The sequence below is a fragment of the Protopterus annectens genome, chromosome 11.part0 (genome assembly GCF_019279795.1).
Source record: "Protopterus annectens isolate FY-2018-M chromosome 11.part0, PAN1.0, whole genome shotgun sequence".
Taxonomy (NCBI): domain Eukaryota; kingdom Metazoa; phylum Chordata; order Ceratodontiformes; family Protopteridae; genus Protopterus; species Protopterus annectens.
The window spans coordinates 1,466,349,433-1,466,375,831 of NC_056745.1; the positions used below are offsets into that span (position 1 = coordinate 1,466,349,433).

Genomic DNA, 26,399 nt, shown 5'->3' on the forward strand with positions numbered 1-26,399 from the left:
AATGATCACTCATGTGTAGTGTATTTGTTAGCATGTTGAGTCATCTTACTTTTACACATACTATTAATTGTACAATGATCACTCATGTGTAGTGTATTTGTTAGCATGTTGATTCATCTTACTTTTACACATGCTATTAACTGTACAATGATCACTCATGTATAGTGTATTTGTTAGCATGTTGATTCATCTTACTTTTACACATGCTATTAATTGTACAATGATCACTCATGTATAGTGTATTTGTTAGCATGTTGATTCATCTTACTTTTACACATGCTATTAATTGTACAATGATCACTCATGTGTAGTGTATTTGTTAGCATGTTGATTCATCTTACTTTTACACATGCTATTAATTGTACAATGATCACTCATGTGTAGTGTATTTGTTAGCATGTTGATTCATCTTACTTTTACACACACTATTAATTGTACAATGATCAGTCATGAGTAGTGTATTTGTTAGCATGTTGATTCATCTTACTTTTACACACGCTATTAATTGTACAATGATCACTCATGTATAGTGTATTTGTTAGCATGTTGATTCATCTTACTTTTACACATGCTATTAATTGTACAATGATCCTCATGTGTAGTGTATTTGTTAGCATGTTGAGTCATCTTACTTTTACACATGCTATTAATTGTACAATGATCACTCATGTGTAGTGTATTTGTTAGCATGTTGATTCATCTTACTTTTACACATGCTATTAATTGTACAATGATCACTCATGTATAGTGTATTTGTTAGCATGTTGATTCATCTTACTTTTACACATGCTATTAACTGTACAATGATCACTCATGTATAGTGTATTTGTTAGCATGTTGAGTCATCTTACTTTTACACATGCTATTAATTGTACAATGATCACTCATGTATAGTGTATTTGTTAGCATGTTGATTCATCTTACTTTTACACATGCTATTAATTGTACAATGATCACTCGTGTAGTGTACTTGTTAGCATGTTGAGTCATCTTACTTTTACACATGCTATTAATTGTACAATGATCACTCATGTGTAGTGTATTTGTTAGCATGTTGATTCATCTTACTTTTACACATGCTATTAATTGTACAATGATCACTCATGTATAGTGTATTTGTTAGCATGTTGATTCATCTTACTTTTACACATGCTATTAATTGTACAATCATCACTCATGTGTAGTGTATTTGTTAGCATGTTGAGTCATCTTACTTTTACACATGCTATTAATTGTACAATGATCACTTATGTGTAGTGTATTTGTTAGCATGTTGATTCATCTTACTTTTACACATGCTATTAATTGTACAATGATCACTCATGTGTAGTGTATTTGTTAGCATGTTGAGTCATCTTACTTTTACACATGCTATTAACTGTACAATGATAACTCATGTGTAGTGTATTTGTTAGCATGTTGATTCATCTTACTTTTACACATGCTATTAATTGAACAATGATCACTCATGTATAGTGTATTTGTTAGCATGTTGATTCATCTTACTTTTACACATGCTATTAATTGTACAATGATCACTCATGTGTAGTGTATTTGTTAGCATGTTGATTCATCTTACTTTTACACACACTATTAATTGTACAATGATCAGTCATGAGTAGTGTATTTGTTAGCATGTTGATTCATCTTACTTTTACACACGCTATTAATTGTACAATGATCACTCATGTATAGTGTATTTGTTAGCATGTTGATTCATCTTACTTTTACACATGCTATTAATTGTACAATGATCCTCATGTGTAGTGTATTTGTTAGCATGTTGAGTCATCTTACTTTTACACATGCTATTAATTGTACAATGATCACTCATGTGTAGTGTATTTGTTAGCATGTTGATTCATCTTACTTTTACACATGCTATTAATTGTACAATGATCACTCATGTATAGTGTATTTGTTAGCATGTTGATTCATCTTACTTTTACACATGCTATTAACTGTACAATGATCACTCATGTATAGTGTATTTGTTAGCATGTTGAGTCATCTTACTTTTACACATGCTATTAATTGTACAATGATCACTCATGTATAGTGTATTTGTTAGCATGTTGATTCATCTTACTTTTACACATGCTATTAATTGTACAATGATCACTCGTGTAGTGTACTTGTTAGCATGTTGAGTCATCTTACTTTTACACATGCTATTAATTGTACAATGATCACTCATGTGTAGTGTATTTGTTAGCATGTTGATTCATCTTACTTTTACACATGCTATTAATTGTACAATGATCACTCATGTATAGTGTATTTGTTAGCATGTTGATTCATCTTACTTTTACACATGCTATTAATTGTACAATCATCACTCATGTGTAGTGTATTTGTTAGCATGTTGAGTCATCTTACTTTTACACATGCTATTAATTGTACAATGATCACTTATGTGTAGTGTATTTGTTAGCATGTTGATTCATCTTACTTTTACACATGCTATTAATTGTACAATGATCACTCATGTGTAGTGTATTTGTTAGCATGTTGAGTCATCTTACTTTTACACATGCTATTAACTGTACAATGATAACTCATGTGTAGTGTATTTGTTAGCATGTTGATTCATCTTACTTTTACACATGCTATTAATTGAACAATGATCACTCATGTATAGTGTATTTGTTAGCATGTTGATTCATCTTACTTTTACACATGCTATTAATTGTACAATGATCACTCATGTGTAGTGTATTTGTTAGCATGTTGAGTCATCTTACTTTTACACATACTATTAATTGTACAATGATCACTCATGTGTAGTGTATTTGTTAGCATGTTGATTCATCTTACTTTTACACATGCTATTAATTGTACAATGATCACTCATGTATAGTGTAGTTGTTAGCATGTTGATTCATCTTACTTTTACACATGCTATTAATTGTACAATGATCACTCAGGTATAGTGTATTTGTTAGCATGTTGATTCATCTTACTTTTACACATGCTATTAATTGTACAATGATCACTCATGTGTAGTTTATTTGTTAGCATGTTGATTCATCTTACTTTTACACATGCTATTAATTGTACAATGATCACTCATGTGTAGTGTATTTGTTAGCATGTTGATTCATCTTACTTTTACACACACTATTAATTGTACAATGATCAGTCATGAGTAGTGTATTTGTTAGCATGTTGATTCATCTTACTTTTACACATGCTATTAATTGTACAATGATCACTCATGTATAGTGTATTTGTTAGCATGCTGATTCATCTTACTTTTACACATGCTATTAATTGTACAATGATCACTCATGTGTAGTGTATTTGTTAGCATGTTGAGTCATCTTACTTTTACACATGCTATTAATTGTACAATGATCACTTATGTGTAGTGTATTTGTTAGCATGTTGATTCATCTTACTTTTACACATGCTATTAATTGTACAATGATCAGTCATGAGTAGTGTATTTGTTAGCATGTTGATTCATCTTACTTTTACACATGCTATTAATTGTACAATGATCACTCATGTGTAGTGTATTTGTTAGCATGTTGAGTCATCTCACTTTTACACATGCTATTAATTGTACAATGATCACTCATGTATAGTGTATTTGTTAGCATGTTGAATCATCTTACTTTTACACATGCTATTAATTGTTCAATGATCACTCATGTATAGTGTATTTGTTAGCATGTTGATTCATCTTACTTTTACACATGCTATTAATTGTACAATGATCACTCATGTGTAGTGTATTTGTTAGCATGTTGAGTCATCTTACTTTTACACATGCTATTAATTGTACAATGATCACTTATGTGTAGTGTATTTGTTTGCATGTTGATTCATCTTACTTTTACACATGCTATTAATTGTACAATGATCATTCATCTGTAGTGTATTTGTTAGCATGTTGATTCATCTTACTTTTACACATGCTATTAATTGTACAATGATCACTCATGTATAGTGTATTTGTTAGCATGCTGATTCATCTTACTTTTACACATGCTATTAATTGTACAATGATCACTCATGTGTAGTGTATCTGTTAGCATGTTGAGTCATGTTACTTTTACACATGCTATTAAGTGTACAATGATCACTTATGTGTAGTGTATTTGTTAGCATGTTGATTCATCTTACTTTTACACATGCTATTAATTGTACAATGATCACTCATCTGTAGTGTATTTGTTAGCATGTTGATTCATCTTACTTTTACACATGCTATTAATTGTACAATGATCAGTCATGAGTAGTGTATTTGTTAGCATGTTGATTCATCTTACTTTTACACATGCTATTAATTGTACAATGATCACTCATGTGTAGTGTATTTGTTAGCATGTTGAGTCATCTTACTTTTACACATGCTATTAACTGTACAATGATCACTCATGTATAGTGTATTTGTTAGCATGTTGAGTCATCTTACTTTTACACATGCTATTAATTGTACAATGATCACTCATGTATAGTGTATTTGTTAGCATGTTGATTCATCTTACTTTTACACATGCTATTAATTGTACAATGATCACTTGTGTAGTGTATTTGTTAGCATGTTGATTCATCTTACTTTTACACATGCTATTAATTGTACAATGATCACTCATGTGTAGTGTATTTGTTAGCATGTTGATTCATCTTACTTTTACACATGCTATTAATTGTTCAATGATCACTCATGTATAGTGTATTTGTTAGCATGTTGATTCATCTTACTTTTACACATGCTATTAATTGTACAATGATCACTCATGTGTAGTGTATTTGTTAGCATGTTGAGTCATCTTACTTTTACACATGCTATTAATTGTACAATGATCACTTATGTGTAGTGTATTTGTTAGCATGTTGATTCATCTTACTTTTACACATGCTATTAATTGTACAATGATCACTCATCTGTAGTGTATTTGTTAGCATGTTGATTCATCTTACTTTTACACATGCTATTAATTGTACAATGATCAGTCATGAGTAGTGTATTTGTTAGCATGTTGATTCATCTTACTTTTACACATGCTATTAATTGTACAATGATCACTCATGCGTAGTGTATTTGTTAGCATGTTGCGTCATCTTACTTTTACACATGCTATTAATTGTACAATGATAACTCATGTGTAGTGTATTTGTTAGCATGTTGATTCATCTTACTTTTACACATGCTATTAATTGAACAATGATCACTCATGTATAGTGTATTTGTTAGCATGTTGATTCATCTTACTTTTACACATGCTATTAATTGTACAATGATCACTCATGTGTAGTGTATTTGTTAGCATGTTGAGTCATCTTACTTTTACACATACTATTAATTGTACAATGATCACTCATGTGTAGTGTATTTGTTAGCATGTTGATTCATCTTACTTTTACACATGCTATTAATTGTACAATGATCACTCATGTATAGTGCATTTGTTAGCATGTTGATTCATCTTACTTTTACACATGCTATTAATTGTACAATGATCACTCATGTATAGTGTATTTGTTAGCATGTTGATTCATCTTACTTTTACACATGCTATTAATTGTACAATGATCACTCATGTGTAGTGTATTTGTTAGCATGTTGATTCATCTTACTTTTACACATGCTATTAATTGTACAATGATCACTCATGTGTAGTGTATTTGTTAGCATGTTGATTCATCTTACTTTTACACACGCTATTAATTGTACAATGATCAGTCATGAGTAGTGTATTTGTTAGCATGTTGATTCATCTTACTTTTACACATGCTATTAATTGTACAATGATCACTCATGTGTAGTGTATTTGTTAGCATGTTGAGTCATCTTACTTTTACACATGCTATTAATTGTACAATGATCACTCATGTGTAGTGTATTTGTTAGCATGTTGATTCATCTTACTTTTACACATGCTATTAATTGTACAATGACCACTCATGTATAGTGTATTTGCTAGCATGTTGATTCATCTTTCTTTTACACATGCTATTAACTGTACAATGATCACTCATGTATAGTGTATTTGTTAGCATGTTGAGTCATCTTACTTTTACACATGCTATTAATTGTACAATGATCACTCATGTATAGTGTATTTGTTAGCATGTTGATTCATCTTACTTTTACACATGCTATTAATTGTACAATGATCACTCATGTAGTGTATTTGTTAGCATGTTGATTAATCTTACTTTTACACATGCTATTAATTGTACAACGATCACTCATGTGTAGTGTATTTGTTAGCATGTTGATTCATCTTACTTTTACACATGCTATTAATTGTACAATGATCACTCATGTATAGTGTATTTGTTAGCATGTTGATTCATCTTACTTTTACACATGCTATTAATTGTACAATGGTCACTCATGTGTAGTGTATTTGTTAGCATGTTGAGTCATCTTACTTTTACACATGCTATTAATTGTACAATGATCACTCATGTATTGTGTATTTGTTAGCATGTTGATTCATCTTACTTTTACACATGCTATTAATTGTACAATGATCACTCATGTGTAGTGTATTTGTTAGCATGTTGAGTCATCTTACTTTTACACATGCTATTAATTGTACAATGATCACTCATGTGTAGTGTATTTGTTAGCATGTTGATTTATCTTACTTTTACACATGCTATTAATTGTACAATGATCACTCATGTATAGTGTATTTGTTAGCATGTTGAGTCATCTTACTTTTGCACATGCTATTAATTGTACAATGATCACTCGTGTATAGTGTATTTGTTAGCATGTTGAGTCATCTTACTTTTACTCATGCTATTAATTGTACAATGATCACTAATGTGTAGTGTATTTGTTAGCATGTTGATTCATCTTACTTTTACACATGCTATTAATTGTACAATGATCACTAATGTGTAGTGTATTTGTTAGCATGTTGATTCATCTTACTTTTACACATGCTATTAATTGTACAATGATCACTCATGTATAGTGTATTTGTTAGCATGTTGAGTCATCTTACTTGTACACATGCTATTAATTGTACAATGATCACTCATGTATAGTGTATTTGTTAGCATGTTGATTCATCTTACTTTTACACATGCTATTAATTGTACAATTATCACTCATGTGTAGTGTATTTGTTAGCATGTTGAGTCATCTTACTTTTACACATGCTATTAACTGTACAATGATCACTCATGTATCGTGTATTTGTTAGCATGTTGACTCATCTTACTTTTACACATGCTATTAATTGTACAATGATCACTCATGTATAGTGTATTTGTTAGCATGTTGATTCATCTTACTTTTGCACATGCTATTAATTGTACAATGATCACTCATGTATAGTGTATTTGTTAACATGTTGATTCATCTTACTTTTACACATGCTATTAATTGTACAACAATCACTCATGTATAGTGTATTTGTTAGCATGTTGGTGCAACTCACTTGTAGGCATATTTTCAATTGTATTTCTCTTAGTGTATGAATAATCCATTGTAATATGATTATTATGTTAATGTAAATGATTATTCTGTTAACGATACTGTTTTGGAGCTTTTCTCCTTAGGTCTCCACTGAAAAAGGGCTACTTGCCCAATCGGACTAACCCGGTTAACAAATGTCAAATAAAAATAAAATAATACTCCTCCCCTAACAGCCCAGATTGCATAAACACTCCTGTAGTCTTTTTTTACTTCCGAACAGGGTCCTTTTCACCCTTCAGCATTGTGAAACGCGGAGTGGAGGCAGATCCACCCCATACATTGCCAGTCTTCTGCTACTTGGTATCCTAAGGCATATGTAAAAACTATCTCATGCTCACTGATAATGAACTCTTACTTAACATCATAGGCACCATCTGGGAGAGGTGCAAACATTGATAATGAACTCTTACTTAACATCATAGGCACCATCTGTGAGAGGTGCAAACACTGATAATGAACTCTTACTTAACATCATAGGCACCATCTGTGAGAGGTGCAAACACTGATAATGAACTCTTACTTAACATCATAGGCACCATCTGTGAGAGGTGCAAACACTGATAATGAACTTTTACTTAATATCATAGGCACCATCTGTGAGAGGTGCAAACACTGATAATGAACTCTTACTTAACATCATAGGCATCATCTGTGAGAGGTGCAAACACTGATAATGAACTCTTACTTAACATCATAGGCACCATCTGTGAGAGGTGAGAGGTTCAAACACTGATAATGAACTCTTACTTAACATTGTAGGCAAAATCTGTGAGAGGTGCAAACACTGATAATGAACTTTTACTTAACATCGTAGCACCATCTGTGAGAGGTGCAAACACTGATAATGAACTTTTACTTAACATCGTAGCACCATCTGTGAGAGGTGCAAACACTGATAATGAACTTTTACTTAACATCATAGGAACCATCTGTGAGAGGTGCAAACACTGATAATGAACTCTTACTTAACATCGTAGCACCATCTGTAAGAGGTGCAAACACTGATAATGAACTTTTACTTAACATTGTAGCACCATCTGTGAGAGGTGCAAACACTGATAATGAACTCTTACTTAACATCATAGGCACCATCTGTGAGAGGTGCAAACACTGATAATGAACTCTTACTTAACATCGTAGCACCATCTGTGAAAGGTGCAATCACTGATAATGAACTTTTACTTAACATTGTAGGCACCATCTGTGAGAGGTGCAAACACTGATAATGAACTCTTACTTAACATCATAGGCGCCATCTGTGAGAGGTGCAGACACTGATAATGAATTTTTACTTAATATCGTAGGCACCATCAGTGAGAGGTGCAAACACTGATAATGAACTCTTACTTAACATCGTAGCACCATCTGTGAGAGGTGCAAACACTTAACTGGTCTGGAAGCATACCTCTCACAGTCTGCTATTTGCAGTGAGCACAGAATCAATACACCCCCACCAAGAAAAATGCAACATCATTATAGTACCTACACAATACTGTCTTATGCTGATGCTGTCAAAAAATCCCTAACCAAGCCTCTTAGAACTCTTAAAGAGTGTAAATCCCTTGAGCCTACTGTAGATTCCTCCACATCAGTATCAACATCAACATGCTCCCACCAGCAAATGACTGCCATGTCTGGTAGGCATTGTCAGCTACTGGAACGCCCTAGTTATTGGTGACTGTACAGTTGCCACACTCACTAGGCTGGCCATGAACAGGGTTACTCGTGGACATAACTAGTATGCATGATTATGACATGATAGTACTTCTTGTGGGTTAAGACTTGGTTTGCAAACTCCACAAGACCATATAGAATGACACGCTGGAGATTACTATACTAGCTTCAACTAGGGGTAAGAAACTGACACTAAATGGAATATTCCCTTCACCTAGAAAGATGCCTAGATTCAAGGAAAATATAATTGGATTGAGCAGTTTAAGTCCATGGCTTTGGCACTATTTGTTAATCAGAGATAGACCTTCTTGAAGAATGCTTGTGTCTGCAGGGGAGTCGATGATGACCCCCATCTTGCAGTCATCTGCAACTTAGTCAGTCATAAACCTTCAGCATTTGCTTCCATTTCAGAGAAATAGATGCCAAAAAGGAGCAGGCCCAGTACTGAGCCATGGGGGGACTCTGCTAGTCACTGGCTTCTTAGTGGAGGTGACCTCACCTCTTCTGACCCCCTGGATCCTATCAGTGGGCCAGTTGGCTATTCAGCAGGTGACAAAAGAGTTTATACCTAAATTAGTGAACTTGTCTATAATGCTTCAAGTGGGGTATTGTACCAAAAGCCTTGGCTAGGTTGAGGTAAGTTGTGTGCACAGTTTAACCTTCATCCAGTATTTTGGTGATCCTCTCAAAAAAGTCCACCAGATTTAATAGGCATGACCTTCCTTTAGCAAAGGCAAACTGTGATGGGTCCACTATTTGCAGGTTACCTATGTCCTCATTTATCAGTCTATGATGATTCTTTCAGAAGTTCATAGGTTCATAGGTAGGTACTAGGCTATTGGCCCTATGGCCTATATAAGCCTAGCCAAACAGTACCCTGGCTTTTTCCAACCAAGAAAATTATTTTCCTGTGCCCCTATCAAGCAGAGCTGCAGAAGTGACCCATGGTGAATTTCCTATCTCCCATCCAATCATCAAGAGTTTTCTTGAAGAGTGCTATAGGTTCATAAATGTGTTACCACCATGTAATTCACTGCCAAGTCTTGAACCCAGAACCCTATGCACTACAGTCAGAACAACATACCACTATGCCAAATCAGCAGCTTAAAATGTTGTGTTACTACCATGCATTTCACTACCAAGTCTTGAACCCAGGATGCTGTGTATGTCAGACAGAGTAACATACCACTATGCCAGACCAGCTGTTCTATGCTAAACCAGCTGTGGGCCTACATATCAGGCTGGTAAGACTTGTAGGCCTGTAGTTACCTGGATCAGTGGTTAAGTTGCTGATGTCATTCTAGGCAGATCCAGTACGTATCACCATGGAATGAGATAACTGATTGTCCAACTTTATTTGCAAAGGATTGTCTGCATTACTCATTCATAGGTTTTTGCATACCAGCTAAGCCTTCCTTTTTTAGGCAGAGTTCAGCTGATGAGCATCCCAGCCTGATAAACACTACAATTCCCAGACTAGATGATATCAAGGCAGATCTACTCAACATCAGAAGTCTTAACAATAAGCTGCCTAGCCTCATAGGATCCTATTAACATCTTTACACAAAGATTTAGCCCTGAGTAAGAGCTACTTATATGCACACCCCGAACAGACACCACCCTGCTTAACAGGAAAACAAAACTCTTTCTTAAGAGTAAACCTGCAAGCTATCCAAAAAAATCTATAGACCGATAACTTGCCTTCTGACGATGTTTAAACTATACACTGGAATTGATGCTGACAGACTTTATAGTCATTTAGAAGAAAACACAATCGTGGCAATAGAACAAAAGGGTAATAAAATAAAGTCATATGGAACAAAGAATCATTTGTTGTTATATAATGAAGAATTATAAAAAGGGGCATAATCTAAGTATGGCATGAATAGATTACAAAAAAAGCGTTTGAAAACATCTCACATTCATAGATAAGGTAGTGCTTTCAGATGTATAAGTTATACCTACATTGATCAATTACATTACAGTGGCCATGAAACATTACCAAACCACTTTACAGCTAAGCCACAATAAAGGACAAATTATTATCCTAGGAATACGAATTCAAAGGGGTATATTCCCCGGAGACTCTGTCACTGTTGCTCTTTTGTCTTGCCCTTAGCTCATTATGCTGTTTACTTAACAGATTAGGTCATGATTACAATTTGGCTCCCAGACAACAACAAAATGTAAAGACTTCCCATCTTCTTTTTGTGGATGACATAAAACTGTATAGTTCATCAGATGAGGAGCTGAAAGCACAAATGGAAGTGGTCAAAACTTTCTCAGATGATATAAGAATGTCATTCAGTGTTGATAAATGTGAAAAAGCAGCATTTAAAGCAGAAAAACTACAGCATGAAAAAATATCAGTCTGGGACAGGAAATTGATATAAAGGAGACTGTATAAATAACTGGGAATCCATAAAGGATCAACAATAAAACAAACAAATGCGAATAAAACTCAGTAAGGAATATTTTACTGAAACAGCCCTGACATCTAGGAAGAAAGCCCAAGCTATAAATCAATTTGCTCTTCCTTTTCTAACTTAACAGTTTTGGAGTGAATGACTGGCCCTAAAAAAGTACTGGATTAGTTTGAGAGGAAAACAAGGAAAATGCTTCACGCTTATAAAATGATATCTAAAAATCAGTTTATACCAAGAATATATATTCCTTGTTCTGAAGGAGGTATGCCCTCCTCAAAACTGATTAGATGTATAGATCTGCAAATATAGGAATGCATACATATCTGCTGGTCTCACAAGATTCAAACATAATGAAATTTTTGAAATACGAAGAGAACAAATCTAAGATGACTTCCCTGCGTAGTTTAGCAGAAGTATATTGGTGTCAAGCAGGAATGGAAACCAAACCAGAAGTAGACAAAAATCAGGCAGCAACTGAAAGTGCCATAAAACAAAAGTAAGAATATAAGAAGGAAGATCAGATGAGAAGGCAAGAAATGTGGAAAGGGTGTATACACACACACACACACACACATATATATATATATATATATATATATATATGGTGGTGCAGCGGTTAGCATTGTCACCTCACAGAAAGAGGTTCTCTTGTTCGGTTCTCAGCTGGAGCGCCTTCTGTGTGGAGTTTGCATGTCCTCCCTGTGGTCGAGTGATGTTTAAAGACATGCAGGTAGGTGCATGCATGAATGGGTATGCCTTCTTTGAAGGTTGTGTGTCGGGCTGGCACCTTGGCACTGTAAAAATCCACTTCCAATCATTAGCGGACCGGAGTTCCGCTGTGGCAACCCATAACTGGGAAAAGCTGAAAGACATTAATTTATATATATATATATATATATATATATATATATATATATATATATATAGTTCAATTCCTCAAATAACTTCATGTCAATCAGGATCTGATGCAGGAATGGTTAAGGAGTGATGAATTTAAACCAAAAGATGAAAGGTTAATATTAGCAGCCCAGGATAGTGGACTATGTGCACGTTGGTTTTCGAAGTCCATTGAACATGTGGGAGAAACAGACAAATGCAGGTTTTGTAAAACAGAACTGGAAATAGTCACAAATCTTGTTGCTGGGTGTGATACAATAAAGGCAGAGGGCCTGTATACTGAAAGGCATAATAATGTGGCAAGACTGTTGCACTGGGGATTGTACAAACATTATAATATTGAAGTAGCTGAGAAGCATTGCAAACATGAGCCACAAAACATTATTGACAATGACATAGTTTATATCACATGGGATCACCCATTACCCACAGCTCAAAAATAGATAAAAAAACAGATATAGTTGTCCATGAAAAGAAGACAAAAATAGCACTAATCACTGAAATTGCTACACCCAGTTATTATAGTGTCTCACAGAGATGATAAAATACCAAGATTTGCAGGCAGAAACAAGGGAAATATAGAAGAAGGATACACAGACAGTTCCAATAGTACTAGGAGCAATGGGTCTCATAAAAAAGGATTTACAGTATTATTTTGATATGCTACTGATACATGTAACTCCATACGTACTCCAGCAGGAGTCACTTCTGGGCACATTACGGGTGATGCAAAGAGCACTTCTGGCTAGCATCAGAGTGAAACAGTAGTAATTTCATGAAGTTTAATCATGTTTTGACTTAGGAATGAGATCCATTTCCGTCAAGGTAATAGAAACCCAAAAGATTTGGAGAAATTAAAATGAGATCCTGCCCCCCCCCTATTGTAGAAGGAAGTAGTAGCCTACAAAAAAACACAAAAACTGATAGGCCAAAAAAGAGCCATAAAGATGACAGAGTGCACTGCTGAGGATAAGAAGGAAATGCTGTACTGTTACTATTATGCAAGAAGCCCAGAATTTCTGCATAGAATATATTCAAAAAGATTAAGAGAGAAATTGGAGGAATGAAAAATGCTTCTACAAGAAAAACTGCCAAAAGTTTCAAATGTGAATTTATGTTAATACAACGGATTCATAAAAAACAGAAATTATATACACCAAGAAACCTTGGGCCTTTTGGAAAAAGAAGTGACAGAGGAAATGTGAAAATATAAACAAAAAAAACTAGAGATTTCTGAAAGGTATAAAAAAGAAACACGGTCATGGGAAAGAAACAGAGATCTCATGTGGTGTAATATGTATGCAAAGGAGAAAGCCAAACCAATCAATGCAAAAAAAACAGCTGCAAAGATATTTTTAGAGAAATACAGGCAAAGGTACCCAGATATGGAAAATTTGACAATTCAAAAAATAAGATCACATTCTCCCCCTCTCACCTCCCCATTATCATACTCACTCCTCAATACTTCTACCTGACTTCTTTTATTTATCTCTTCTCCCTTTATTCTATCTCTTCCTTCTCTTCCATAACTACACTTACCTTATTATGCCTCCCTTTATTTTCATTAATTATAGTCCTCCTCTCTCTTCTGTCTTTCGCCAGCCTACTGGTCTGGCTAAAACTCAATAAATCTCTAAGAAACTATTATTACTGTCCTAAAATTATGCCCATATTGCAAAGCATGTATGACCAACCGTTTTTCCACCTTGTACTGTATTACTATATAAGTGATTTCTATTTTCTAATATCTATGTTCTAATTTTCTTATCCTTAAACTTTAAACATGTCTACCTTGCAGATGTTTTATTTTTATATACTGCTGCTCCTTGATATTGTACCAGTGCTGGATAATAATAACAACTACTCCTGGCAACTATACTGTTAGAATGCTCTACTGTTTACAACCTCAACTTCATTTTTTGCATGTATATATGCCTCTAATTAACTTCACTAACTTTATCTATATTTTTTAATGGTTAAAATGTAAGCATGTCATTATTGTTGGAGCTTTTCTCCCCAGGCCACAACTGAAAATGGATTCCAACTTTCCTGGTCACCAAATGCCAATAAATAAATAAAAAAATAGACAGACAGACAAATAGACAGTCAGATAGATAGATAGATAGATAGATAGATAGATAGATAGATAGATAGACAGATAAATATATTTAAAGAGAAATACAAGCAAAGACATCCAGATATGGACATTTTTAATTACAAAAAAAAAAGAAAAGAATGAAAACAAAGGGGGGAAGTAGAAAACAGAATTAGTCAGAAGTTCAAGAAATAGAAAGTGAACTTACAAATTACCTGTGAAGTGAAGGATTGAGTGTAGAAAATCCAGCTTTGGTAACATCACTGCATGATGGAACAGTAAGTCCCCATATTAAGGAGAAACAGCTGGAATGGGAAGTGCCTGACTGGTTACCACATAAAGATACTCTGGAACCTTCAGTTGGAAACCAGTACAAAAGCTGAGTTGCACAGCAAGGAAAGAAAGTGGAAACTGTGGTATCTCTGATGCTATCAGTACTGTGGAGTGAAATGCCAGTGAGATCCCATATGGAAGAGCAACAGATGACACAGGGCACAGCTGAAAAGAATATATCGCAGGAAGATGTTCTTGAACTTTCTGTAGAATGCCCACAGGAAACTGAGAATAAAGAATGTGCCCTCAGTTTAGAAGAAAAAAATCTAAGGAGAGGGTTGTTGATTTAATCGAGATGGGCAGACATATTAAGATCTATGAAAGAAATAAATTACAGAAAGTCAATGAGACCCAAAATATTAGATGTCTGATAAAACACATGAACACAGTAATCGAGATTATTAACAGAAATTCACGTGATATAACAAAAGTAAATAGTATCTATTACTTTGCAGTTAAATTATTAACAGATAAAGTCTTACCATAAAAATACAGGACAATAAAAGGAAAGGAAGGGAAGACATCAAATGGCATCGTGGAAGTTAAGTATCAAATACTGAAAACTAAACTATAAAGCAATTACGACAAGAAGTGTCACTGTTAGAAGGGTTCAGAAGAGGGAACAGATCAACAAAAACAATTAGAAAGATAGATGTAATAAAAGAAATGTGCAGTATCAGAACAGACCAGGATCTGTCATACACTATTGCAAATAATAATCTAAAGATATCAGCACAGGCAGAAAATTTTAGAAGATATGCAGATAACTACAAAGGAAAAGAACAAAATAAGCAATTCATTGATGTTCCATAAAATGTTTTATAGATAATTGGCAACCAAAGCAAAAGGAATAGAAACACCACCAAAAAAAAGAAGAAATAGACATATGTTGGAGAAATATCTATGAAGACCCTGTGGAACATTAAGAAAGATGCTGAATGGATAGAAGAAGCACTGGAAACGAGCAACAAAACATTATAGAAAATGACGACGTTTATATCACATGGGACCACTCATTACCAACAGTTCAAACAAACATATGGAAGAAACTCAGATACAGTATTCCATGAAAAAAAGACAAAAGTAGCATTGATCACTGAAATTGTTATACCCAGTCGTGGTACCCCTGCACTGGCCCAGTAATCAAGGAATCTCATTTCTCATCACTAACACCAGTCAGGGATGTGCACATTGAAAGGATGACAAGTACAGACACAATAAAGTACAATTTCCTTTAAGAGCACACAGAGATCACAATCAGTCTGGGGCTGGTTTCTCCCTCTCTCTCCAGATCCCCAATAAGACTCCCCACTGGCACAGCTATAGTGTTAAGATCTCAGCCGAATGGTCAAGCCGAAACTTCCAGCACCCTCTCTGTACAACCAGTGCTTCAAGTTCCTGCAAAAATAGCTGACACACACACACACACTTTGAGATTTGGTTTATATACAAACACACAGACACTCCTGGGGAAGGCTGGCACAGGTTCACTAGCTAAGCCCCCTTCTGCCCAGACTATAAGGTAGAAATCACTGGCACCAATCACTACTTATCAGCTACTATAAAGGCCCTTACTAAAGGATGACCAATTCTACTGTGTAATGTTACTGTTATCCAAATGGTAAATGTGACCAGACCTTTTAAGGCTATTCTAGAGTGGTCTGTACAGTTTCACCCAATACATATGTAAGTACTCTATGAGCTTAAGTATCTCAAATAATACAAACAAACCAGCCACAATTAAAAGGTTTAAATATATTTAATAATAAATAAAAATAGCACAAGACAATACTTATTAACTCAATACAGTGACAATAGAGTTCAGAATCACAGGGAATATTTTAAAACAATATTGCAGGACAGTCTCACATAAATACAGAAAACATCGAGACTGATCTTACTATTTTCCTATCTAACTCTAAGAGAAATACTATGAGCTAAGTCTTACTTACATATACAGGCAAATCCAGGTGAGATGATGTTTACAGGTCCAGAACAAGATACAAAATGCACTGCCTTTCTCTCTGAGATAGTTCTTAAATTAATAATACACATTACTGCTGGGTTAGCTAGATGACATACATCTAGTCACCTCTGCCTTAGTTCCCAGGCTAACAGGAACCAACAGAATTTAACATATCTCTGTCAAAAATACTTATCATTCAGATGTACAGCTGCTAAGAAGTCACAGAGCAATACAAAAACACTTTACATGTGAAACCTAGTAATTTTCTCTGTCTCAAGACAATAGAAAAAACCTCCTAGCACTAAACATCCTGTCTCTTAGCTGAGATAAACTAACTTTAGCACATCGTAAAACTCTTTACTTATTTTCATAGAGTTTGCAATTTAACTCTGTATATTTCAGCCTTTACCATCAACATATATAATTGCATAGGCATGTAGTTTATACACATTTCTGCTCTTTTCCAGCAGGGTGCACTGTGGTTACAATCATGAAGCTCAGTACAGAACATATAGTTTTCTTACATTTCTAAGGCAAGCATACAAATCATATTACTATTCACAAATGACATATAATTATTTACAAAATTCTAGCTGCCTGGGATGGCAGCCTTCACACCAGTGATTACAGTGTCTTAGGTATAGAAAAGCACAAAGTAATAAAATACCAGGATTTGCAGACCAAAAAGAGGGTTAGGTAGAAGAAAGTTACCCAGACAGTTCCAATAGAAGTAGGAGCAATTCGTAAAAAAGAATTTGCAGTCTTGCTTAGATAGGCTACCGATACATGTAACTCTAAATGAATTGTAGAAGGAATCTGTTCTGGGCACATTGCTGGTGCTGCTAAGAACACTTCTGGCTAATATCAAAGATTGAAACAATACTAATTTCATGAACTTTAATCATACTTTGACTTAGGAATGGGGTCCATTCCCATCATGGCATTAGAAACCCAAAAGACTGGGAGAAATAAAACAGGTGAAAGATCATAGGAGGTTACTAGGCTAAAAGCCTTAGAGCCTTTTTATGCCTGGCCACTCATGCCCCACTTTTCCTAATTGTGAATGCCTGCAGGCTAGAATGGATTTGGTATATGACTGTGCCTTAGGGCATCCACAAACTGCTCCTGACCATAAGGGCTACAGGAAACTAGCCAAGGGTAAATATGCAATGTCCCTACCATTGGTCCAAACTGTGCCTGAATAGTCTTAGAGCAGAGTTCTGATTCACATGAATAGGGAGCCTGTCCCAGAGAAGAAGTACACTCTAAGGCACATACCTCTCAATCCAACATATTTTGTTTATGTCACAGACAAAGTTTAGATGGGTTCAGATGCATAGGCAGTGAGACATTTCACTGTGGTGCAGCTGGGTGAGGTCACATGGCTGAAGTGACATTCAGCTGCTGAGAAATATGGCTGTTGTGAATTTCCTGTGGACAATGAGAAGCACACACTGCCATGTCCACTTGGGGGAAGAAGAAGTAATGAGCATTGTGTTCAGTGCTTATGTAACTATAACATGTAAAAGTGACTTACAGCATGGAGGAAATCTTGCATTCTGCTGTAGTCACATTTATAATCCACACCACATTTTAGGTAATGTTCCATAGACACTGAGAAGGGAATAGTGGCCCACACACAAAAATTATAACGGCACCGCCACTGTGCACTGCATTTTTCCTCCACTGACATGTCCACTAGCCAGCCTGCTGCTGATACCTGCCATACTACCTGCTGTCTTCATGTTGCCTTGGGCACCATGGACATTATTTCCCCCCTGTGCATTTGGTTATTGAAGTTCTGGGTATGGCACCACATTCTTCTCTTTGCCCACAGCTGATTCACAACATCCATATTTCTCTGCAGCTAATTGTCACTTCAGCCATATGTCCTCAACCAAATGTACCACAGGGAAATCTCTTGCTACCTAGGCACCTGAACCTGTTTTCCTTTTTAAATTTGGGGAAGACACAGAATGTAGACTGAAAGGCTTACGATAAACACTGTCATAGTTAATTTCAGGTAAAAGTAAGAGAGGTGGTCTGGAAGAAATTGGTTTATAAGCAAGTATCTGTGAGACTTCTCTGTTGGGTAAAAGATCAAACTTTGAGATTTAGATAATCTGAAAGAACAATCCTTTAAGTCCCTGGGAAAGAGACTTGATTGTTTTTTTATGTTGTTCACATGACAGGAAAGCTTCTGTTTTGCAGGCTGCTCCTTCAACAGCTTTTATTGCTGTTTGAAAAAGTCAGAAGTAAAGGCAACAACTAACAGCACCAAGAACAAAGTCAAAGGTGTCAGTTTTAACAAATTTTCTACAAAAGGTACTTTTTCAGAAGAAAAGGGATTTCTTCCAGCAAGTAAACTTTAGCTTGATTTTTTGTTAGGGATAAAACCTTGACAGATTTTTTTTTTTTTTTTTATGAATATTACGCTGCCCTTAAGATAGAGCTACCACTGCGCTTGCCCTGAGATAGAATCTTGTTATCGCATTTACATTTCTTAAAAGCACACTGTTTCAGAAATGGCTGCCCCCAACTCAGATAAACACTAAGGAAAACTAGAGTGAAATAGCTGCAATTTTGTAACAAACATCAGCAAGAACAGTAAAGCCAAACACATGGTTACTGCAACACAGGGAGTGGAGTCTGCATGTCCTCCCCACGGTCGAGTGGCCTCCGAAAGACATGTGTGAATGGGCATGCCTTGGCTGAAGGTTGGGCATCGGGCTGGCAACTCGGCACCATAAAAAAAAAATCTATTGCCAATCAGTAGCGGACTGGAGTTCTGCTGTGGCGATCCCTAACCAGGAAAAGCCGAAAAGACAAACAACAATCAAGTGGGACTAAGGAGGGGGACTAGAAAAAAGATAGTATCCTGAAGAGGGGGAGATGTTATCCAACTGATCCGTAAAAGGTGTTAGAAGCTAAAATAAACAAGCCAGACTCAGAAGAAGAAAAAAAATGGCAATCACAAACTGTTGACAAGTTTTATAACCAAAATTAAAGTAGCAGCCTGTGGCCGTCATTCTGATACTACTCACTGTAACATGGAACCAGATCTGGACAGGCATGGAACAAGAGCTGGACAGGAATGGAAAGAGATCTGGACAGGCATGCAATGAGATCTGAACAGGCAAGGAACAAGCTCTGGACAGGCATGGAATGAGATATGGACAGGTCTCAGACAGTGCAGTATACTAAAAAGGTGGTAACTAGAAGCTTGGGAAAGTTTCAACTGCCAAATTGAAGCCATTAAATGTTAATAAGGTCAGCTTTCCAGGTACCAGATCAGATTATATGATGGCTGCAGTGGAAACCCTGACACAGAGTTCTGCAGAGTGATAAACACATTTTATAAAATAGGGAAGGTTAAAGAACGTCTTAGAGAGCAGTAGCATTAGAGGAAAAGAAATGCCATGATCTTGGCAGGAAGTTGAAACCAGAGGTTTCTTATAAACAAAAAAAAAAAAAAAAAAGAGAGAAAGAGAGAAAGAAAAAGGAAAACTTTGATAAAAATGAAACACACCCAAGTGGTGATTTCTCAAATGTCCAAGTATGAAAAATCACCAAGACCATCAGATAGTTGAGAAATTTTGAAGGCATCATCAAAAAATGTAAGGATTTCTCTTTGAAGGCATCATCAAAAGATGTAATGATTTCTCAGAGTTCTGTGAAACAAGAGATCTCTGGAGACCTTAGCTCACCTAAGCATTATCGTTATAAATATTTATAGCTTCAGCTTGACTTTGCTAATGAAATTACATTGACAGAGTCTGTACCGGGTACAAAGTAAAATGGGAACTAATCGATAAATTAAGATAACTGGTAAAAGATATGCAAAAAACAGCAACTAATTAGTAGATTAAAATTAAATGGCAACAGTTATGCACCAGAAATGTAAGGATATTTCTGATAAGTAAGAATATGGAAGAAGGCTAAAGAAAATTCTTTCCACACACAGTGCAGAGCTGATCACTTGCTGAGTCAGTTACCTGAAGTCACTGCATTCAGATGGATTATATTAACAGTTATTTGGCTGACTAACACATCTCAATACTTCTATTTTGTTTAAGAAAGAACAATATAAAGTAAATATAAAATATTGAGAGTTATGTCATAACTACAATGAAGATTAATTCGGTTTATATCAGCATTCCATTTATACCATAAACACCTATTCACAAATACAGCACTGTAATCATGAGTACAGTGCTACAAAACACATTTTTCTTACCAAATACTGAAAAGTGAATCAATATAAAAAAATCCTCACCATTAAACATGATCTGGATAACATGTTCTGGTATTTTGAGTTCTGCAGCAAAATATTCTTTCAGATTTCCTATTGTACGTCCTATGGCAAAAGCGATGGTAGCCACATGGTCATCAGGGAGCGCCATTATTTTTACTAAAACAAAAAAAAAAAAGGTTCAGTCTGTTTATTACCTTGATATTTTTGTTTTTCTATATTTATTTTGGTATACTTGGAAAAAAAACATACTAAATGTTCCCAAAGTCATAGAAAATAACTTCATTAAAACGCAAATTACCAAGTCCACTCTGCTGAAACAACACTGTAGCAATAATTCTGCATGTTGGTTGTATAATGTTATCAGAGGAGACCATTTAACAACTCAGTGTCCCATATGATTAAAAACATGCAAGAAATTAAATACTTCATAGCGGGCAAAAGCCCTCTTGTTCCTCAGTACACCCTGTGTATATATAACAACTCCAAGGTTACAATTCCCAAGAAAGCGGGAATACATGTAACTACATTTCCTTCATGGATAAGTGATCTCAGAGTTGCTGTACATAAATAAATGGGTTTGGGGGTAGAGGGGGGACGAGGCCTCCCATAATAATACTCATAGATAATTTTATAAAGTTCAATGAATTGAGTCCTGTATGTTTGGTCACCGTACTATTTGTTATAAAAGGTTTGACAGGCTGGATCATTGGTGAAGTCATTTTCAGTGACTTCATGTAAACCCCATTATGCCATATAAGAGTAAAGCATTCATTACTTAAATCAAGTGGACTTTGCTTTATACAGAATATCGCAGCTGCAGACAACAAGCCTTTAAGAAATTACTACTCAGCGTATTTAATGAAACATAAGCAGTGATAAAGGTGTGTCTTAAATTAGTATAACGGATTAATAAAAGTAGCAGAAAATGAAAGGATCCTCTGTCCACAAGTCACATTCTTTCTCCCAGCCCTTCATTGCCTTGAGGCTGTCTCTACTCTGATCCTCAACCAATGACCTACATCAGCCTCCATTGACTCCTGCCCCTCTACTTGTCTAGTCAGCCATTAGACTCTTCCTCTGCTGACTCGCTCCAATCCCTCAGAAAGTGTCCTTGCCCTTTTCATATTCAAGTAAAACAACTCTGTGCAATCCATACTCGTGTCAGCACTGCAAAACTTTTAAATCCATTCTCTTCTCCGTCTCTCTGTCTCTCTCTTTCTGTGACATTCAGTCATTAGGCTAACTTAATGAAGACTTTTACTACCCCATAACCTGCCCTCACTTCTGTTTTATCCCACCACCTCCTCAATATTCTCCTGTGCATCAGAATCGAAGGCACTCCCCATTGCTGTTCCTGATTCCTTCCATGAATCCTTAATGCTTCCCTATTAAGGACTGATGGTGCATTCACTGCCCTTGCTCACTGACGCACCCCATTTCAGCTCATGCGCTCCCAAGCTTTCCATGCTCTTCATTCTTTTCTCACTCTTGACTTGGTCTCTCCCTATTCTCCTTTCCTTCCCTCTCCAAAGAAAACAATTATGTTTCCTGCATCCTGGCAATTGCACAGCCCCTTACAGCTCTCACAATGTGTCTCACTGTGTATAACATCTGTGGCAGAATCATCATTCTGACTAACCTGCTATTACCTTCATTGTCCTTATTCCAGTTCTCCAACTAAACCATTATTCTATCTACACTTCCTCAAATGTTCCTCTTTTAACCCTTCAATTGTAGGATAAACGTTCCTGACTAGATATCTGACCACTAATTTTTTATTGATAGTCACCAATTTAAAACCTCTACCACCAGAGTCATCATGATCAACTTGTCTGAGTTCTGACTTTCTCTAAAATTTCTGGAAGTATCCTACCACATCTGCCAATAACAACATATATTATTCAGCAAACAAATCTACAGTATATTACTTTTGTCCCAGATCAGTGGAGATGTAGTAGTGGCCAAGGTGTGTGTGTGTGTGTGTGTGTGTGTGTGTGTGTGTGTGTGTGTGTGTGTGTGTGTGTGTGTGTGTGTGTGTGCGCGCGCGTGTGTATGTGCCTGGAAGAGTGACAGAGTAGTTCCTGTGCCAAACCAATGCATGGGCCCCCAGTGGTACTTACTGCCAAAAAGTCTAATGCAGGTGAAGAAAAAAAAATCTCCAGACTAGCAATTTCTAGTTCTACCTGCTAATAATTATGACCTTCTAGTAGTTGCTAATGTAAATTAAATTAAAGTTATGTACTTACCATAATGATAGATCCATGTTGCCTGATTTCCATCCACTTCAATGAATGGGTTGTCAGATCCGATCAGCTCCGACCTTGCCACCCTCACTGAAGCGTCACAGATCCAGGGCTCTAACTCCTACCCAATCCATAATTCCCTGAATTCTACCATAGTACCTCAAATCGAGTTTGCCTCAACCAGTTAGAAACTTAGAGGTATAATAACTTTTCTTAAAGGTTGATCATTAACTTATCAAGAAGATTTTAAGAGGGAATCACATTCTGATAGGACTGTTCACAGATAGGGTCCATGTGACATGCATATGGTCACCAGAAGTCAGTAGATGAGAATGATGAGAATTTGGTGGGGATCAAGAGGGAGGGAGGATGGGAGGCTAAATTGGATAAAAAATCAGACAACATGGATCTATCATGGTAAGTACATAACTTTCATATCTGATGTTGTCTATTTTCATCCAATTCAATGTATGGGGCAGATTTCCAAGCTAATTTTACCTGGGTAGTATCAAGGAAGGATGTTCCTGACAATGGTGGAACTAAAGGAGGAACATGATCTAGATTGTACATCCAATTTATTATGAGGCACAAAGGTGTGACCTGTTGACCAAGTTGCAGAAGCACAAATATCATCAATGGGAAGACTCGTCATGAAAGCTGCTGAAGTAACTATTGCTCTTGTGGAATGACATTGTGCTTTGATTGTAGGGATAAGCCCTTTTTAGTGTATACAAAGGAAATACAGTCTAATAACCATCTTGAAAGAGTAACATTAGAAACTGATTTCCCAATTTAGGTCTAGAATATGAAATGAGCAATCAGTCAGATTTTCTGAAGTACTCCATTATATGGAGATAAAATCTGAGTTGGGGTGAGCATCCAACATATGTAGAATGTATTTGCCTTTGTTGGAGAATCAATCACAGGTAGGTTGAGAGATCGGCTTAAACCTGTTTCAGATGCTACCTTAGAAGGGAAGACAAATTAGTCCTTAAGGAAACTGTCTTTGTGAAAAAAACAGGTAAGGGGGCTTGCAAGAAAGAGCCTGTAAGTCTGAAATTAATCTGCCCGATGTAAAAGCCACAAGATAAATGGTTTTCTAAGAGAGGAATTTCAAGTCTTCTGAAGATACTGGTTCAAATCGAGGTTGAGTTAATGCTTGAAGTAAAATAGTAACTGGCATTCATAGAAGGAATGTTCCCCTCAAAAAGACATTAGACACCTTTAGAAATGCTATGGAGGAGTCATTCTGACCTTTTTTGGAAATTTGAAATTGCACCCATTTGCACTTTAATAATGGAAAAAACAGAACCACTATGAAAAAGTTCAGACAAAAACTCCAATATAGAAAGGATAGGAGCAGAAAAAGGATCTATTAATTTTGATGTAGTCCAGATGGAAAAATCTTTTCCATTTGCTATGATAAAACCTTTCTTGTGGATTGCTTTTGGGAGGCTGAGATAATCTGAACAACCAATGCTGGAAGCCTGACATCTCTGGCTAACATCAGAACTGGAGGAACCAAGCAGTTAGTTTCATGGATTTCTGAACCAGAGGAGGTAATCTGGCTGGGATGGTCAAAAGATTTGGATAACAATCAAACATCCATTGAGGATTTACTAGCAGAAGTCATTGGAATGGGAAACACGTTTGTCAGGGTCAGAAGGGCACAATGAGAATCACTCTGGCCTTGCATCTTTTTGTTTCATGGATGAATATGTTCATTAGAGGCAATGGGAGAAATGCATAATAGAGATCCCAGGGCCAGTTGTGGACTAGAGCATCCCCTAGTGATGATCCTTGTGGAGGGAGCAGGGCAAAGTAACTGCTGCATTTGTTATTCAGGTAGGATGCAAAACAGTCACAGCAAGGTTGGCCCCCAGTGACAGAAAATCAAAGCTGTCACTGCTGCATTGAGGGACCACTCATGAAGCATTAAGATACTTCTGCTCAATTTGTCCTGTAACACACTGGATGTCCCTGGGATTTGCAGTGTTATCAGAAACTGGTGTGAAGACATTCCCCATCACCATACTCTTATGGCTTCCTGACAAAGAGGGTACAGGCAGGTTCTTCCCTGTTTGTTGAGGTACCAGACTACTTTCATATTGTCTGTCTTTATGGAAATCACATCCCTGGGGAGAAAGTCCTGAAATGCCTGCAATGCTAGGGAGACCACTCATCTCCAAGACACTGATATGAAGACTGACCTCTAGATGTAACCAAGAACCTTGGACCATTCTCCCTTTGAAATACCACCCATCCTCCCTAGAAAAGAAGTGTCCAAGATTGTAACAGCTGATGGTAGATCCATTTGGAATGGATGACCTTCCATCACTGAAGGAGATGTTATCCACCAGCTGACATGATCTTTGCATATTTGAGTAATGAAAATTTTGGCATGTAAAGTATGAACGTACTGAGACCACTGCATGGAAAAAGTCCAGTGGAGTACCCTCATGTAGAACCTGGCTACAGGGACTAGTAAAACTTAGAGCATTAGGCATAAAAGATATAGAACGTCCAGTCTGGTGGACCCCAGCCATTAACAAACTTTACAATAAGAGGAGAAAGCTATTACATGATAGAACAAAATCCATAAAAGGGAAGTCACCCCTGATCATTATTAGTAAAAAAATACGAGCACTCATAAAATCAACTAAGGCCAATTTTGAGAGAAAAATTGCCATGGATTCAAAGGACAATCATAAGGCCTTTTTCAGCTATGTTAGGAACCTGGGTGGAAACTCACAGATATGCTCAGAATTAGTCCAAAATGATACAAAAATCACTGAACCCACAGACATTGCCAACATACTGGCAGACAGGTTCAGTGCAAACTTCACCCCTCTCCCCTAAAGGAGAGATAACTATCCCAGCCGAGTGTAGCCTCCCGGACATCTCAAATGCAGGTGAAAGCTGCTCTCTCTAAAGCTAAAAACACAGCATCAATGGGACGGATGGTGTCCCCGGCTGTGTGCTACATGAGCTAAATGAGGAATTAAACCCGCACATAAGGCAGCTGTTTAATCTCAGCCTTACCACAGGATACGTGCCCAA

At 36.2% G+C, this 26,399-nt stretch overlaps 1 protein-coding gene across 1 annotated transcript in view; it reads right to left on the reverse strand.

Moving 5' to 3' along the window:
- Positions 1-26,399, reverse strand: part of IQUB (IQ motif and ubiquitin domain containing) — a 729,710-nt gene that overhangs the window by 650,420 nt on the left and 52,891 nt on the right. The window contains exon 3 of the mRNA XM_044088765.1: positions 21,118-21,252. Within this exon, the coding sequence (XP_043944700.1) occupies positions 21,118-21,252 (135 nt within the window). The remainder of the gene's footprint in view (positions 1-21,117; positions 21,253-26,399) is intronic.